The 15,208-nt window shown below is 35.6% G+C and overlaps 3 protein-coding genes across 4 annotated transcripts; 1 reads left to right on the top strand and 2 right to left on the bottom strand.

The window, feature by feature from the left end:
* Nucleotides 1–2,375: 2,375 nt before the first annotated feature.
* On the bottom strand, nt 2,376–5,579 carry LOC107638557 (protein FAR1-RELATED SEQUENCE 7-like). Of its 2 annotated transcripts, none has more exons than XM_016341894.3 (2): nt 5,294–5,579; nt 2,376–5,017 (listed from the first exon to the last, which is right to left on the bottom strand). In XM_016341894.3, the coding sequence occupies exon 2, from the start codon at nt 4,833–4,835 to the stop codon at nt 2,553–2,555; it is 2,283 nt and encodes a 760-aa protein (XP_016197380.1). In that variant the 5' UTR covers nt 4,836–5,017; nt 5,294–5,579; the 3' UTR covers nt 2,376–2,552. The 2 variants fall into 2 exon arrangements, with proteins under 2 accessions (XP_016197380.1, XP_016197381.1); XM_016341895.3 differs by having other exon boundaries at nt 2,376–5,008.
* A 4,702-nt stretch (nt 5,580–10,281) lies between these two features.
* On the top strand, nt 10,282–11,966 carry LOC107638555 (BI1-like protein). The gene is made up of 4 exons (XM_016341890.3): nt 10,282–10,616; nt 10,840–10,953; nt 11,068–11,225; nt 11,540–11,966. Exons 1-4 carry the CDS (start codon nt 10,331–10,333, stop codon nt 11,744–11,746), a joined length of 765 nt encoding a protein of 254 aa, XP_016197376.1. The 5' UTR covers nt 10,282–10,330; the 3' UTR covers nt 11,747–11,966.
* Nucleotides 11,967–12,233: 267 nt separating this feature from the next.
* Nucleotides 12,234–14,260, bottom strand: LOC107638553 (aspartyl protease family protein At5g10770-like). The gene is made up of 3 exons (XM_016341888.3): nt 13,894–14,260; nt 13,323–13,736; nt 12,234–13,211 (listed from the first exon to the last, which is right to left on the bottom strand). Exons 1-3 carry the CDS (start codon nt 14,075–14,077, stop codon nt 12,406–12,408), a joined length of 1,404 nt encoding a protein of 467 aa, XP_016197374.1. The 5' UTR covers nt 14,078–14,260; the 3' UTR covers nt 12,234–12,405.
* Between the last annotated feature and the right edge of the window lie 948 nt (nt 14,261–15,208).

The raw sequence follows: 15,208 nt of genomic DNA, 5'->3' as shown, positions 1-15,208 counted from the left end.
GGAGACAATGATGACAAGAACGACAAAATCTTATGGCACTAGGTGAAATCGGCTATATTAATCAGGATACAGAAAACAATTTAAAAAAAAAAAAAAATTAAAGAGACATGTTTTGAAAACGGTTTTAACAATCTTTAGAGGTACAAGAAACACGCCTACTATTTTGCTTGTCTTTTTTGTTATAAAATAGATGTCAAATGATACCTAAAGAATGAAGGATCAATGGTGAATCCTGTCTGAATCAAACTATAAACTATGGGAAGAGTTTTAAGTATATCGGAAATACCGGTATTTCAGTTGTTTTAACTATTGATCTAAATTATAAAAAATATATATAATATATATTAATTGAAATTAACGGTTAAAACAACTAGAACACCGATATTCCTTAGTTCACTTGAAATTTTTCCCAAACTATGAGTGCATGGTATACAACTGTTAAATGAAATTATTACTTGATGTTGGAGCACTATATATGATTATATTTACTCTACTCATAGGTGACATGTTAGCCTTAGACCTAATTATTTAGTCTTTCAATTATGTTTTATAGTTTAAAAAAATCATGTATGTAAGCTAGTGATAAGGTTCACTATTAAGTAATCTGAAAATCATAATGTGAGGAAATAGAGTCCCACATGATACACCATAAATATGAAATAATTTATCATAAATGGTCCAATAAGATGATGCTAGTGTCAGCTCAAGCTCACAGACTGAATATACAAATGAATAAGTCCAAAACACTGCATTTGAACTCTTAATCGAAGTTTATCTTTACTCTATAGTAACCATCTTTTTCAATTTTTCATCTACTCTCATCCTAATTAGCTTGAAAATCTTCAACTTGATAACTGCATTCAATCATGTCCTTACCCTGAACTTCCATTGGGTTGGGGACCTTTATCTTTTAGAAGATAAGAAGTGAATGTTCAGGATAAGGACATCATTGAGAGAGTAGAAACTAGTGGCTTATCCTCTATTCCTTTGCCATCCCAAAGCAAAATGAATACTAAAGTCACACAATAAATTAATAAAAGTAATGTATAAATTAAATAAAAGATAATTTCATAATTTCTAAGATCCTATCACCTATTCCATTTGCAAGACCCCTCATTCGTTCGTTGCCCATAAAAGTAAAAACACAAAAAGATACAAACTTTACCATTGGGCCATTGGAAGACAGAGGTAAGGTTTCTTACCTGCTAAGTATTGTAGCCCCAGGCTTCTACTCCTTGATAAAATTTTTATTCCCAAAATAAATGGAGACCTTTGTCTCATTAAAAGAGTAAAACTCCAAAACAGTTAAAAAATCAAAAGATAAAACATATCATTGAGGTAACTATGTGGAGCTTGGGTCATTCTATAATGGAGTTTTTACTGTGAATAATTCTGATTTATAATTCACTCCACTTAACCAAAGTTGGCAAAATTGACCAACAAGCTTCTCATATAAGCAGCGTTTAATAGCAGGTGTGATTTGTTGACAAGCTATTGCCCATTCCATGTCCTACCTACCGAAAAAAACAGAGGGCGAGAAAAAGACAAAGTAGAGAGTAACAGAAGTACAGAACCCAGGGGTGCTTGGAATTTTCTGTGGTTTGGCTTATCCATTTGCCTCTATATGGCTGCATCAATCTAGTTCTCAAAGACTGATAGGGACTTGCCTTCTCCTCTTGCATGAGTCAGTTGGTATGATGTCTATATAATATAACAGTTACAATTTCTAATATCCCACTGCATAAAGAAGGAAATTATGCTCTCAATTGGTATAAACCTATTTTCTATTTGATTCCAGTACTAAAACAAGAAGCTGACTTCATTTTCATTTTCCAAATCAAATCAGAAAAATGAAAAGTTGAAAACCCAGTAATTTTGGATGATAAATGGGCACGGCTTCAACATATTTACTTTTAACCTACCAAATATTGATTTTAGACAAAAATTATGAGAAACAAGCTTTAACCCAAACTACAATTTATATCACCAATCAAATCTCATCAACAGTCATCTTAACCACTCAATACAGTTTTTATTTTCCCTCTACTGAATAAAAATTCCCTTTTTTTTTACTTAATCGATAAAGTTGGGAATGCATTTAGCAAGAAGAATATGATTAGTAAGACTGTAAGAGATCCTCCTTCAAATATAATGATGATTACTTCAAACCATTTTATCACCAGATACAGCAGATGCTGCTCACTGGAAACCCCCACCTGTAGTATATATTGCGGTGGAAATAAGCAACAAAATAGGGGTGGTGCAGCTTAATTAATACAAATCAAGGTGAAACCGATGTCACACTTTATCATAAGAAGGCTCTAATGTTAATCCATCTAAGAAGTCAGTAATCTCCAGGGAAGGGATCAAGCGACTGATAGAAACAGAAAACTGAACCATTGATTACTTTGAATTGTTGAAACACTAAGATGGACGCAAAATGTTTGTAATTGATTAGAAGAGCTAAACTGATATCACAAATGAACAATTCAAGGCTTCAGGGTAAAAAAGAAACAATCTTACAACTATGTACAACCTCACAGAAGTATTCATCACCTGTGCCAACAAAGCTTTCTCCCACCCTCACGCAAAATCTCATAAGCAAGTTTATACTTTTCAATAGATGTTGCACCTGCATCTATGTACTTAGCCGCAGTTTCTCTTAGACTCCATAGCATCAAACTCCGGAGTTCCTGAGAACTACTCCATGACTCTAAATCAGGGAAAACACCATCCTCAGCATTTTTAGTCCATCTGTGCAAGATGTAGCGAGAAGGAACTTCTCTTAATTCCAGTATCTGGAAAACCCTCAAAGCATGTCTACAAAGAACACCTTCATATTCAAACATCTGACAGCTACAACTAATGCTAAGATTAGATGCATTAAATGTAACTATATGGTGTTTCTCCATATCATTTCCTCCCTTACGCACCATATATCGGCTGATGCTCCCTTCTTGAAAAGCTTTAAACCCAAGATAACTATAGCACTGCAAAAGCTCTTTTTGAAGTACTTTGAATATGGTAAGAGTGTAAAGCCTTCTACATTGTTCTTCAACTGGCTCCTTTGTTTGCAAAAATGGTTGAAAATTAGAAGTATTGAAATCCTCGTTTCTTTCTTCCTCCCGGCGTCGCTCAAGACCTCTTTCATACCTTGGAATAAATTCCACGAGAGACGTTTGGCCATTTAAAATTGCACCAAAGAATGAATCAACACTTTCATTCATGGGTATGCCAGCAAAAAATGTGCCCCTTAAATATAATGGAACCCAGGATGCCCGCTTCTCATACATTTCTTTTAGCCAAGGATTGTCCTTCAGTCCATATTTGTTGAGTAAGGCAGCCCATGTGGCGTCAAATTCATCAACTGTCTGACTCTGGTAAATGCATTTGTCATAATCTTTTGTAAATCCATCACCCATTATACCCAAATTCTCTTGTTCCTTTGCCTTGATTTGCCACAATGAAAAGCGATGATGGGTTCTTGGAAAGACTTTTCTTATTGCCCTCTGGATTGCAATGTCCTGATCAGCAATTATCGATAGAGGCTGCCGGCCAGATGCTGCCCTCAGCCATGTCTGAAATAACCACGCGAAAGACTCTTCAGATTCATCAGCAATCAAAGCACTTCCAAGAAGCACAGGTTGCCTGTGATGGTTAACTCCAATAAAGGTGGCAAACGGCACCAAATAGACACTCTTACGGTAGGAAGTGTCAATAACAAGGACATCACCAAACTGACTACATGAATATCTAGATCTGCCATCAGCCCAAAATAGGCTCATACAGTTACCATTGTCAACTTCCACAGCATAAAAGAATCCTGTATCTTCTGCTTGTCTTGATTGAAAATACTCTAGAAGCATGCTGTACCAATCACTTTTAATGTGATTTTGTCTAGTTCCTCTGGGGACAGGATAGTTGTCTATCCGAAATAAATCACCATTTACAAATCCAGTATCTACCTCTTCAGCCAAAATATTGGAATCAGGAATACTTTTTGGCCTACCCTCCCTTTCAGAGCCCAAATCATGATTATGATCTTTGTGGAGACGGTCCACCACCCACTTTCCCGATGGCTGTCTCTTAATCCTCAAATAGGCCCCGCACCCAACCCGTGAAGGGTGCTGGAACCCTTCTTTTGAGCACACAAATCGGCGGGATGTGATCAATCCATCATTCTTAGAACGAAATAATTGACCAATTCGAACTCCAAAACCAACATATGCTGCATATGCATGATAAAATTGGTAGGCTTCATTGGGTGAACCAAACTCTTGACCTACATATGGTTCAGTTCGGAACTGTCCTTCGAGTTCTTCCTTTCTCAGTCGCTTGAAATCAATAATGCCCATGGGACCAGAAGATTCATTACAGGATTCAAGCAATTTCTTCCTTGGCCTACGGGATACTTCAGTAAAGGACTTGAAAGCTGCAGCACCTTTCTGCTGCACTGTTGGTGTGCAATTTCCATTTTCAATTTCAAGATCATGATTGTGATCCTTTTGGAAATGATCAACAACCCACTTTCCAGAAGCATTTATTTGCACTCTTATGAATGCTGGACAACCTGTTCTCGAACTGAGCTGATATCCCTCCTTTGAGCACACATATCTTCGAGAAGAAACTGACCCATTTGATCTTGATCGATACAGCTGACCAATCCGAACTTTAAATCCAACTCGATTTGCATATGACGTGTAGAACTTGAGTGCATCATCCGGTGAGTCAAATTCCAAACCAATGTACGGTTCACATGAAAAATCTATTTCCTCCTCCACATTGATATTACTCATTGCAAGCTCAGTACCTACAGGGTTCTCCTTCAAAATCATGCTCACAAGTCATTCTCCATTTAGTCTAATTATTGGTATCGACAACAAAGTAAGGTCATGGCAAAACTTGGGGTGTTTAAAGTTTAAACTCTTTAAAAAGCTGATCTTTTATGTTTCTCCTCTCAGGTGCAAGCAGAAGCACGCCGAGTGTTTCTAACGACGAGGCACCGTTCCTGCAACAGCTGAAAGATTCATGCTGTCAACAAATATAATGATTCCCTATCTTAATTCTACAGGCAGGTTTCTCCAACGATCTATGTAAGCACACAATTTGATCAGAAAATACCATAATCTAATTGATAGGGATCGCAACAGAATAATGAAATCTAATGAGAGTAACGAAGATAAAGGAACAGCGCGTGAAATTAAGAAGTTGAGAGAGGGAAAGCATGATAAGAAGGAAGTCAACGCAGCAGGAAAGAAAGCAAAAAGCTAGGGTTTTGGGGGAACTAAATTACCTCGTAGGATTCGGTGGATTGATTGATAGCACGAAAGAGAAACTGGAGATTCAAAAGTGTGCGTGCGGGTGGCGAGTGGCGAAAAGAACTTAAACTAGAGGGTCGGGGTTGGTGAAGAACAGGGACTCGGAAAGGGAAACGATCACAAAACGTAGATTATGATGCCGTTTTGATGTTCTTCTTCGAAGTGTTTGACCTTCGCTGGATAAACATACATGATACATGTCCCAACTCCAAAGGCTCCGATTCTTTTCGGGTATCCACTTCTGCAAAACACCTGCTCATCATTTTAATAACCAAGAGTAAATAGTCAAAATCGTCCTGAAAAATACTTTGATCTCTATTTTGGTCCTCGAAAGATAAAGTTAATCGAAATCGTCTCTAAAAGATACACGATTCATCATGTTAGTCCTTCCGTCGTCAGTTGGATGATGACGTGGGGGGCTAATGCCACTTGTCACAAGATGATTGGTTGACGTGTCAGTTCAATGACACTTGACATGTCACATGTCAGGTCAATGACATGTGGCATCAGATCAGTGGCACGTGGCACTTGACATGTAAAAAAGATTTATAATCAAAATAGTCCTTAGGGTTGCCCATCTCTGCACGATGAAACGCAACGTTTTTGTTAAAATTTAAAAACCGGATGGTCATGATTCGGTTCGACCGACAGATTTTCGGCCGGTTTAACGGTCCAATGTCGGTTTTAAAATCTGTCGGTTTTGTCTTCTGTTCGAACTGTATTTATCAATAGTTCGCGGTTCGACCGGTTCAAACCGGTTTTCAGAACATTTGTTATATGAAATGAGGAATGATAGGGGCCAATAATTTTGGTGTTTTGTAACCATCAATTGGCCATCAATAGTATTTTTAATGGTGTGAGATTATATTTAATGGTGAAAACTGAAAAATCACTCACTTTTGTTTTGATGGTTAAGTGCTGGCCATAAAACACAAAAGTTGCTGAACCTAGAATTTTCCATATGAAATTGGACTTTTAATTTCAGAATCAAATTAAGTATTAAATTCTGTAAGTATTTCTATGTAAAAATAATTTAGTTATTAGAGTAAATAGCCAAAATCGTCCCTGAAAGATACCCCGATCTCTATTTTGGTCCTCGAAAGATAAAGTTAATCGAAATCGTCCCCGAAAGATATACGATTCGTTACGTTAGTCCTTCCGTCAGTTGGATGATGACGTGGGGGTTAATGCCACGTGTCACAAGATGATTGGTTGACGTGTCAGCTCAGTGACACCTGGCATGCCACGTGGCACTTGACATGTAAAAAAGTTATTTATAATCAAAATAGCCCTTGAAAGTTCAGATGTAAGTCATTTTCATCCCTAAAATTTTAAAAATTAATCAAATTAGTTTTTATATAATTTTTTATTTTTTCTTGATAATATTAAATTTAAAATATTTTTTATACTACTAATTTTAATAGAAATGTAATTGACAATCAAAAAATTAGTAATTATATCTTCTTAAAAAATTTTTCAATAAAATTATATCTCTCCTTTAATTATTGTCAAAATCTCTCTTATTCTTTTTTATTATAAAATATTTTTCATACATTATTACATTTTGCTGTAATATATATATACTCAAAATTGAAATGTATGTATTTGTTAACCTAAATTAGTTATAACTCAAATGGCATAGACTCCCCATACTCAATTAAGAGGTCGCGGGTTCGAGTCACATATCTTTCCAAATTTTTGCCAATGAGTTATAGATCAAATGGCATAGAGTCCCCATACTCAATTAAGATAGACTCCACATACTCAATTAAGAGGTCGTCGCGGGTTCGAGTCACATATCTTTCCAAATTTTTTGGCCAATGAGTTATAACTCAAATGGCATAGACTCCCCATACTCAATTAAGAGGTCACGGGTTCGAGTCAAAAAAAACAAAGTTATATGCTCAAAATCAAAATTTATGTATGTTAACCTAAACAAAGTTAATAAAAATTTATACATCATTTTTTTTTCATTACGGTATTACTTTCATTTAGGTTAACATACATAAATTTTGATTTTGAGAATATATATTCCAGCAAAATGTAATAATGTAAGAAAAATGTTTTAGAATAGAAAAGAATAAGAGAGATTTTGACAAGAATTAAAGGAGAGATAATTTTATTAAAAAAAATTTTTAAAAAAAAAGATACAATTACTAATTTTTTGATTGTCAATTACATTTTTATTAAAATTAGTAGTATAAAAATAATTTAAATTTAATATTATAAAAAAAATAAAAAAATTATATAACGACTAATTTGATTAATTTTTAAAATTTCTGAAAATGACTTACGTCTGAACTTTAAAATTTTCCTCACCCATCTTCCCTCTAATCTCCACTCTCCAGCAACGCGAAGCAGCAGTCTAGAGTCCAGACTCCAGCCCCAATTCGTCTCCACCTCATTGAAGCCCCCGGTGCAAGTCGGTCCAGCCACCGCCGCCATCCCAACTTCGAGCTTCTAAGGCACCGGCGCAACGTCCTTCCAGCCACCGCCGTTTGAGCTTCGAAAATCGAAGCCACCGTCGCCGGTCTCGCCTCCTGCCTCCGTTGCCGGTCTCGCCTCCTGCCTCCGTCGCGCAACCACTTCCCGCCGGCGCCAACTCTGTTCCACATCACCGTGTCGGCCACTGTCTTCCCAGCCACTGTCCCCAGCCACTTCCACACCACCGCCAGCTCTGCCCTGTTCCAGCCTTCCAAGATCCAGCTTCTAGCCCTAGGTATTAATTTTTTTTGTAATAATAATTGTTGAATAATTATTTTTTGTTACTCTGTTGCTGCTTTTTTTTTTTTCTAATTTCTGAATGTGAAATTATGAATGGAAATCAAATAATTGATTTTGTGTTGTTGAAATTATTGCTAAAAATGAATTTGTTACTCTGTTGCTGCTTTTTTTTATTTCTAAATATGAAATTGTGAATGGAAATCAAATAATTGATTTTGTGTTGTTGAAATTATTGCTAAAAATGGATTTGTTATTCTGTTGCTGCCTTTTTTATTTTTTGAATGTGAAATTGTGAATAGAAATCAAATAATTGATGTTGTGTTGTTGAAATTATTGCTAAAAACGGATTTATTTCTTTGTAGCTATCATTGAGCCATTCACAGTTTCACAAATCACTTTGACCAAGCTCTCTACTAAAGGCCAAGAAGTTCTTTCTCAAGCAGGCAACATTGTTGAACAGGTTAATAATACACTAAAGTATTAATCTGGGTTGGTGTTGTGATTGTTGTTGATGTTGTTGAGGCTTTTGTTTGTTTTGCAGACTGTTGTTTAATTCAGAGTGGTGTTGGCATTTGTTGGGGAGAATAGAGCACTGCAAGCTAAGGTTACTCATCTACATTGAGGATTGCTCAGCAGCAGCTCCGGAAAGAGCACGATTATGTCCTTCATAGAGAGATTCTATGACCCTACATGAGGTAAAGTTGCATTCTTGTTTAGTATGTAGTTTACTTGCTTGTTAAAAAAATCTGGAACTGAAGTTATGCATATTAATTAAAGGCCACATGATATGGTATGGTATATTATGTGACACTAATTAATTGAAGAAATTGTGTGTAGGACAAATTTTTCTAGATAGGCATGATGTTAAGAGTTTGAAGCTAAAATGGTTGAGGCAGAAAATAGGAATAGTGAGCCAAAAACCGGCTTTGTTTGCGGCAACAATTAGAGAAAACATACTCTTAGAAAGATCTGATGCTGACCAAGTTGAGATTGAAAAAGCTGCAAGAGTAGCCAATGCTCATTCTCTCATTATCAAACTTCCAAAGGGTTATGAAACACAGGCTAGCCAATATAAAGTTTCAATTTCTATTTCGATTCATTGGAATCAGAATTGTTTAATTTTTTATATCATTGAAAATCTAGATGATGACTTGTAATTCTATGTTTAATTTTAGTTTTATTAGTATATTTTCATAAGATCATATGGCTTTGTCACCAAAAAAAAAAATATATATGGCTTTGGTTGATGATCTTTTATGTAGTATTTTAAATTTAAAAGATATTTTAAGATGTTTATTTATAATTTATTTATTATTTTATTCTAAAACGGTTTTTTCGGTTGAATTACGGTTGGACCGATTGAACCAATAAACCAGTGAATCAGTGACTAAAACGGTTCGATAACCGGTTCGGTTCTCAGAACCTTGCATATAACACTTTAAATTTTAATATATGCTAACGAGTTATAGTTTAAATCTCTTTTCATACTCATTTAGAGGTTGCGGATTCGAGTCTTATTCCTATCTTTGGTAAAAAAAAAAAAATAGATCTCGAAATTCACAATGACAATTTACATTAATCTTTGAACTCATTTTTATTAAGGTGTTAATTTGATATATTAACTTGTTATAATTTAAATTCTTCCTAAATTTATTATTGTAGCTTTTAAATCTGAGTGAGAAGTTCAAATTTTAGCAAGTTAACATGTAAAATCAATACATTATTTACAAAAATCGATTTAAGGTTTAAAATGAGTTATTATTATAAATTTTGTTTGCTAAATTAAATCAATTGTAATTTTAAGGATCAATTTAAATTCCACCTGAAAATTTTTAGGGCCAAACTCAATATTAATTCTACTTATCGGCCCATCAAAATTCTCAGACAGTGAGTGAAATTATAATGTAAAAAAAATAAAATAAAATAATAATTTAAAAAAAAATTGAGTGAGTGAATTTGTCTGTTATGAATTTTATTGATTAATTTTTTATTGATTTTAATTTGTTAGTAATTTTGGAGATTTTTTATTTTTATAAATAAATAAATTATAATAATTACCAAAATAAATAATTTAAAAAATATAAAAAATCCTAATTTTGGTGGTAACAATGTAATAATCTATAATGACAAATTTATTATATGAAATTATTTGTGCAGTAATTATTCTAAGGGGATTGTGACCATTGATGGAGTCAAAGGTAAAATGCATATATATATATTGAGATGAAAGCCTTAGCTTGAATATTTATTTGTAGAGAAAAGAAAGATAGAAAAGGAGGTGGAAGAAGATGTTTCAAACGGGGCAGGGGTACGCCAATTTGGCGACGAGCGAGCCCATTAGCAAGAAGCCGCATCAATACGACGTCGAATCGGGCGAGACGCTGTTCCCCGGACTCAGCCCCGGCGAGAACCAGCTCCGATGGGGATTCATACGGAAAGTCTACGGGATCCTCTCCTTCCAGATCGTTCTCACAACCCTCGTCTCCCTCCTCACCGTCTTATATTCCCCGCTCAACGATCTTCTCAGAGGGAATTCCCTTCTCCTCCTCATCGTCGTTTTTCTTCCCTTCATATGTACGTCAATCAATTCTCATGTTTGGATCTCGGGGACCTTTGGTTAAAAAGTATATTTTTCAAAACAATTCATAATTTTTTGATTATGCAGGCATTTTGGGGGGTTTTGTATGTAATTCTGAATTGAATTGTAACCTTGTTGAGTAGTATAGTCTTGTGTATGGTTCTCTTAGTATATACATGCCAAACTTGATGCAAACGAATTTGAATGTGTTGTTTGCAGTTTTGATCCCATTACTCAGGTATCAGCAGAAGCATCCCCACAACTACATCTTATTGGGGCTTTTCACCGTCTCGATTAGCTTGACCGTTGGCATTTCCTGTGCCAACACAGAAGGTTCAGTGCCATTCTTCCTCTGCTCTTAGATGTAGAATTCGGAGAACCATTCTGCAGGTTGTTGCTGTTATGGTTTATCTGATTTTTGTCATGTCTTAATGGAAATTATTGCAGGAAAAATTGTGCTTGAGGCTTTGATTTTGACCTCTGCTGTGGTTTCCTCACTCACTGGCTATACCTTCTGGGCTTCCAAGAAGGGCAAGGATTTTAGCTTCCTTGGCCCATTTTTATTCACTAGTCTCTTTACCCTGTTTCTCGTTGGCATGATGCAGGTTAGAATAGAATCCATCCCCTTTTTCATTGAGTTATAGTAATTAATCCTTCTGTTCCACATTGATGATCATTTTGATTTTTTAGTTACATTCATAAACCAATGCATTTGTACACAATTGTATCTAGATGGATTGTTTTGTCAATTTACCAAAAAAGTCAAAACAACCATCATTATGGAATGGCCGGATGGATGGAGTACTCAGTAGTCTTTTTTTATGTGGTTTTATAAATCTCCAATTAGTTAGTTTAGCATTCTAGTATTGGGTTCTTGTTGACTTGCATGTTACTTAAGACTCCTTGTCCTTTGGCGCAGATGTTCTTCCCATTTGGACCAGCAGCTCATGCTATTTATGGTGGAATTGGTGCTATGATTTTCTCTGGTTACATTATATACGACACTGACAACCTGATCAAACGCTTCACTTATGATGAGTACATTGGGGCTTCAGTCACTCTCTATCTCGACATTCTGAACTTGTTCCTTGCCATCTTAAATATGCTGAGGGAGGCAAACAATTAGCCACTCATCCTGCGTGAACTAAGTTTTTGTCAATTAAAATCTCTGAAATAACTTTTTTACCTCTTTACAATATACCCTAGGAAGTATTCTGATTATAACACTATGCTCCTCTACTCTAGTATTCTCTTACAGTTGAGTGTCTTGGGTGACATGAAAAATTTGTTGGTTCACAATTGTATCTTATGATGTATTATATTATATAAAAGAATATTGTGCAAAATGTTGTTCATTCCTTTTAGTTATTTATTCTGAGGTGAGTTGCCCTTTGAATTTATATGATACATGGTGTCATAGATTATCAAACAAGCAACCTGCTTTATGTGGAGATCAGCATTATAAAGCTAGAAGAGATTCAGAACATTGAATATTTTGTTGACGAGTACAAAGTGGATCTTACGTTTAAAACGTTCGACCTTTTGATTTTGCTAGGTGGTATCCAAGTATAGTGTTACTTGTGAAATCTCAATGAAATTTGTCAGTATCATTGTTTTCTGATCTAATAAGGACTCTTATTACGATCTGAATCTTATTCTGATATCAAGGAAGGTAAAAGATGTTTTATATGCAGTACATTCTATGATCTGACTGCTAGAAAACCTCTGATCCCAGACTTAGACAATTTTTTAAGCCAAACTTTGTGGCTACCTTTTGCAATATTACTATTTGCAACCACCATGGCCAAACCCAAGTTTTCCTCCTGCAACATCATACACTACCTCTAGTGTTTTCTGCTGGTAGTTTCCAAGAAGTACAAAATCTTCGCCTCCGGGAGTTTCTGGAGTTGCTGCAAATGGGAAACAAACAACAGTGGAGTTGTAAGGTATAACTACTCCACTGGGTGGTATATTCAAAACAAGTCCATCTTCAAACAAGAAGCTCATTTTTGGAAGTTTAAGCTTCTTGTGACCGTCAATGTTGTAACATGTATCGGCAACAGAAATTGCTCCCACAAATCTATAACCGGTCATGGCTTTTCGATATGCTTCTCGCAACTTAATGTAATCCTTGGAAGGTAACCTTGTAATGACAGTACCAGAATCAATGAATGCAGTATCCTTCTTAACAGTTATGGGAATAGTGGTGCTACCAACTTTTATCCCAGTGAGTTCAATGGCATTATCTCTTCCTAGCTTTGTGAACTTTAAGGATTTCGAAACTTGTTTAGTCTTACCAAATCTGAGAAAACCAACACGGTTTGGTTTTGAGGGGAGACAATATGAAAACACTTTGTTATATGTATTGGAAGTTTGTTCTACAAAGGATAAGAATCCTTGGCCAAGCCCAATTATGCCATCAGTCTTGTCAAGGGTGGCATTAAAGGTGACTTCGTTGCACCCAAACATGATCCCCTTGAAGGTTTTGGAGCCAACAAATAATGTTTCTTTAGCCATGTATCCGAAGATCAAAGATCCGTCTAAGTAAGCTCCCAGATACGTGCATGATGAGGAAATGCATTGTGTGTACCCTGCAGAATTCATGAAATTCAGAAAGAGTAATGATGCAGATTCCTAAACATGATGCCGTCAATATTTTGGAATCTTGAAATGTAATAAATTCATTTTGATCACACAATTACCTAAAGTAGTATTGGTCAAACTGCATGTGTGTGAGGGACAAGTAATTTTGGTGTAGGTTGAAGATTTTGATGGATCAAAAAGTGGACGTTTTGGCTGGTAACAATCATGATTTGGCTTTCCCAGCTTGCAGGGTAGACATTGAATCCATAAGAGATCACTACCGGTGTCAATGTTGAATGTGAACATCCTTTTAGGTGTTCCTATCCCCACATTTATAGCATATGTACCATCTTGCCATTTGAGTTGAACCTGGTTCTTTCCATAGCTCTGCCTCGACACCATCAAGCTCGCTCTTTTTTGGTCTCTTTCAAGGATTTCAAGCATGGATGGAGCATTTGCTTTTCCATGGTTCTTTGGGGAGCAGGGTCCATAGTTGTGGACTAGTTCCAGAGACTCCTCTTCTTCCGATGACACTACATAGTTCAAACCAAATAAGAAATCTGATAGAGAGTAATAAACAATACATTACAATAATACAAATTCATGATAAAATATCATCAACTGAGAAGGAACATTCACTTCACTTCAATTTCGTTTGATGAAGTAAGAAACAAGAAGGAATGAACCAACCTTGTTTAGAAGAAGGGTTGCATGTAGAGGTTGGCAGCAAAGAGCTGACTTCAACAACATTGAAATGGTTGCTGATTTGTGTAGTTGTTGTATCATCACTTTGAAAGGCAACACTCTTGTGTACAGAATCAAGAACAAAATTTAAGGCAAGAATGCAAAGCAGAAAGAAATGGAAGTTGCCCATGTTTCTGGTGCTAGTAATGCAGTTCTTGAGTGCTATATATATATATATATATATATATATATAGTAATTAACCAATTATGTAATCACCAACTTCGATGTGCATTAGCTAGAAAATTATTCAGTTGTTACACATTATTCAAATGTGGACATATAGGAATTCAATTTATTCAAACCACTCCACTAGTTAAAGGATTGTATTGTTGTTTCCTTAAGGTGATTATTGTTATTCAACAGGTCACACGCTCACGTGTCAGGTAATGTGTCTACGTGGCTTTGTCTCCTTTGTTATGGGGACAAATCACCTCCTGAGCCCCTCAACATTAAACCTGCTGCCAACCGGTTTTACGGACTGGATTGAACAATTACAAAAATGGATGGGACCGATTTGTGTTTTTATAATTGTTAGGAGGCGCAATGTCTTTCGAGTAAATAGTTAGGGACCAGAAAAGGTTTTACTCTTGTTATTTGTCCCTCATTAGTAAAATTTAAGGTATTTTTTAATCTTCTTGAGATTTGAAAAGGTGGTAGTTTCACCAACCAGTAGCACTAAGATTCCAAAGGACAAACACAGAATCTGTTCACATGTGTTCTGAATTGAGAACCCTATCTGCATGTCTGTTTAGGAACTTATCTGATATGAGGGTAGATTTCCGGCCAATGATAATTCTAGCAGTTCATGTGTGCCGCTTCAGTTGCCTATCTCCTTTAGTCCTTCACCATAGCAGATTACAAGACAAGAAGTGAAGTTCCCCACACAATGATTCATGGAAGGGGTTAAAAGTTAAAAGAGATTGAAGGGTGCATTAAGTAATTTGACTGTAAAACTGATATTCTAGATTTTTATTATAATACAATGAGAACAAGCCTTTATCACTTTATACAATAGCAATTAGCAAGTCATAGATTAGAGGCAAAATCTGTTGCAAAGAGATAAGTTCTTGAACTAACATTTAGGTAAAGAAAGTAAGGGTGTGTTTTAACTTTTTGTTTTTATTTTCAGTGTTTTTTGTTTTTAGAATTTTACAAAGAAAAAAGAAAGAACAATAAAAACAATAAAATTTTGTTATCTGTTTTCACTTCATGGTTTCTCTTTTTTCATAAAATTCTGAAGAAAATAAAAACACAAACCAA

Source organism: Arachis ipaensis, chromosome B4, assembly GCF_059453495.1.
Source record: "Arachis ipaensis isolate K30076 ecotype BB chromosome B4, ASM5945349v1, whole genome shotgun sequence".
NCBI classification, from domain to species: Eukaryota; Viridiplantae; Streptophyta; class Magnoliopsida; order Fabales; family Fabaceae; genus Arachis; species Arachis ipaensis.
This window is presented reverse-complemented; position numbering and strand designations above follow the sequence as displayed.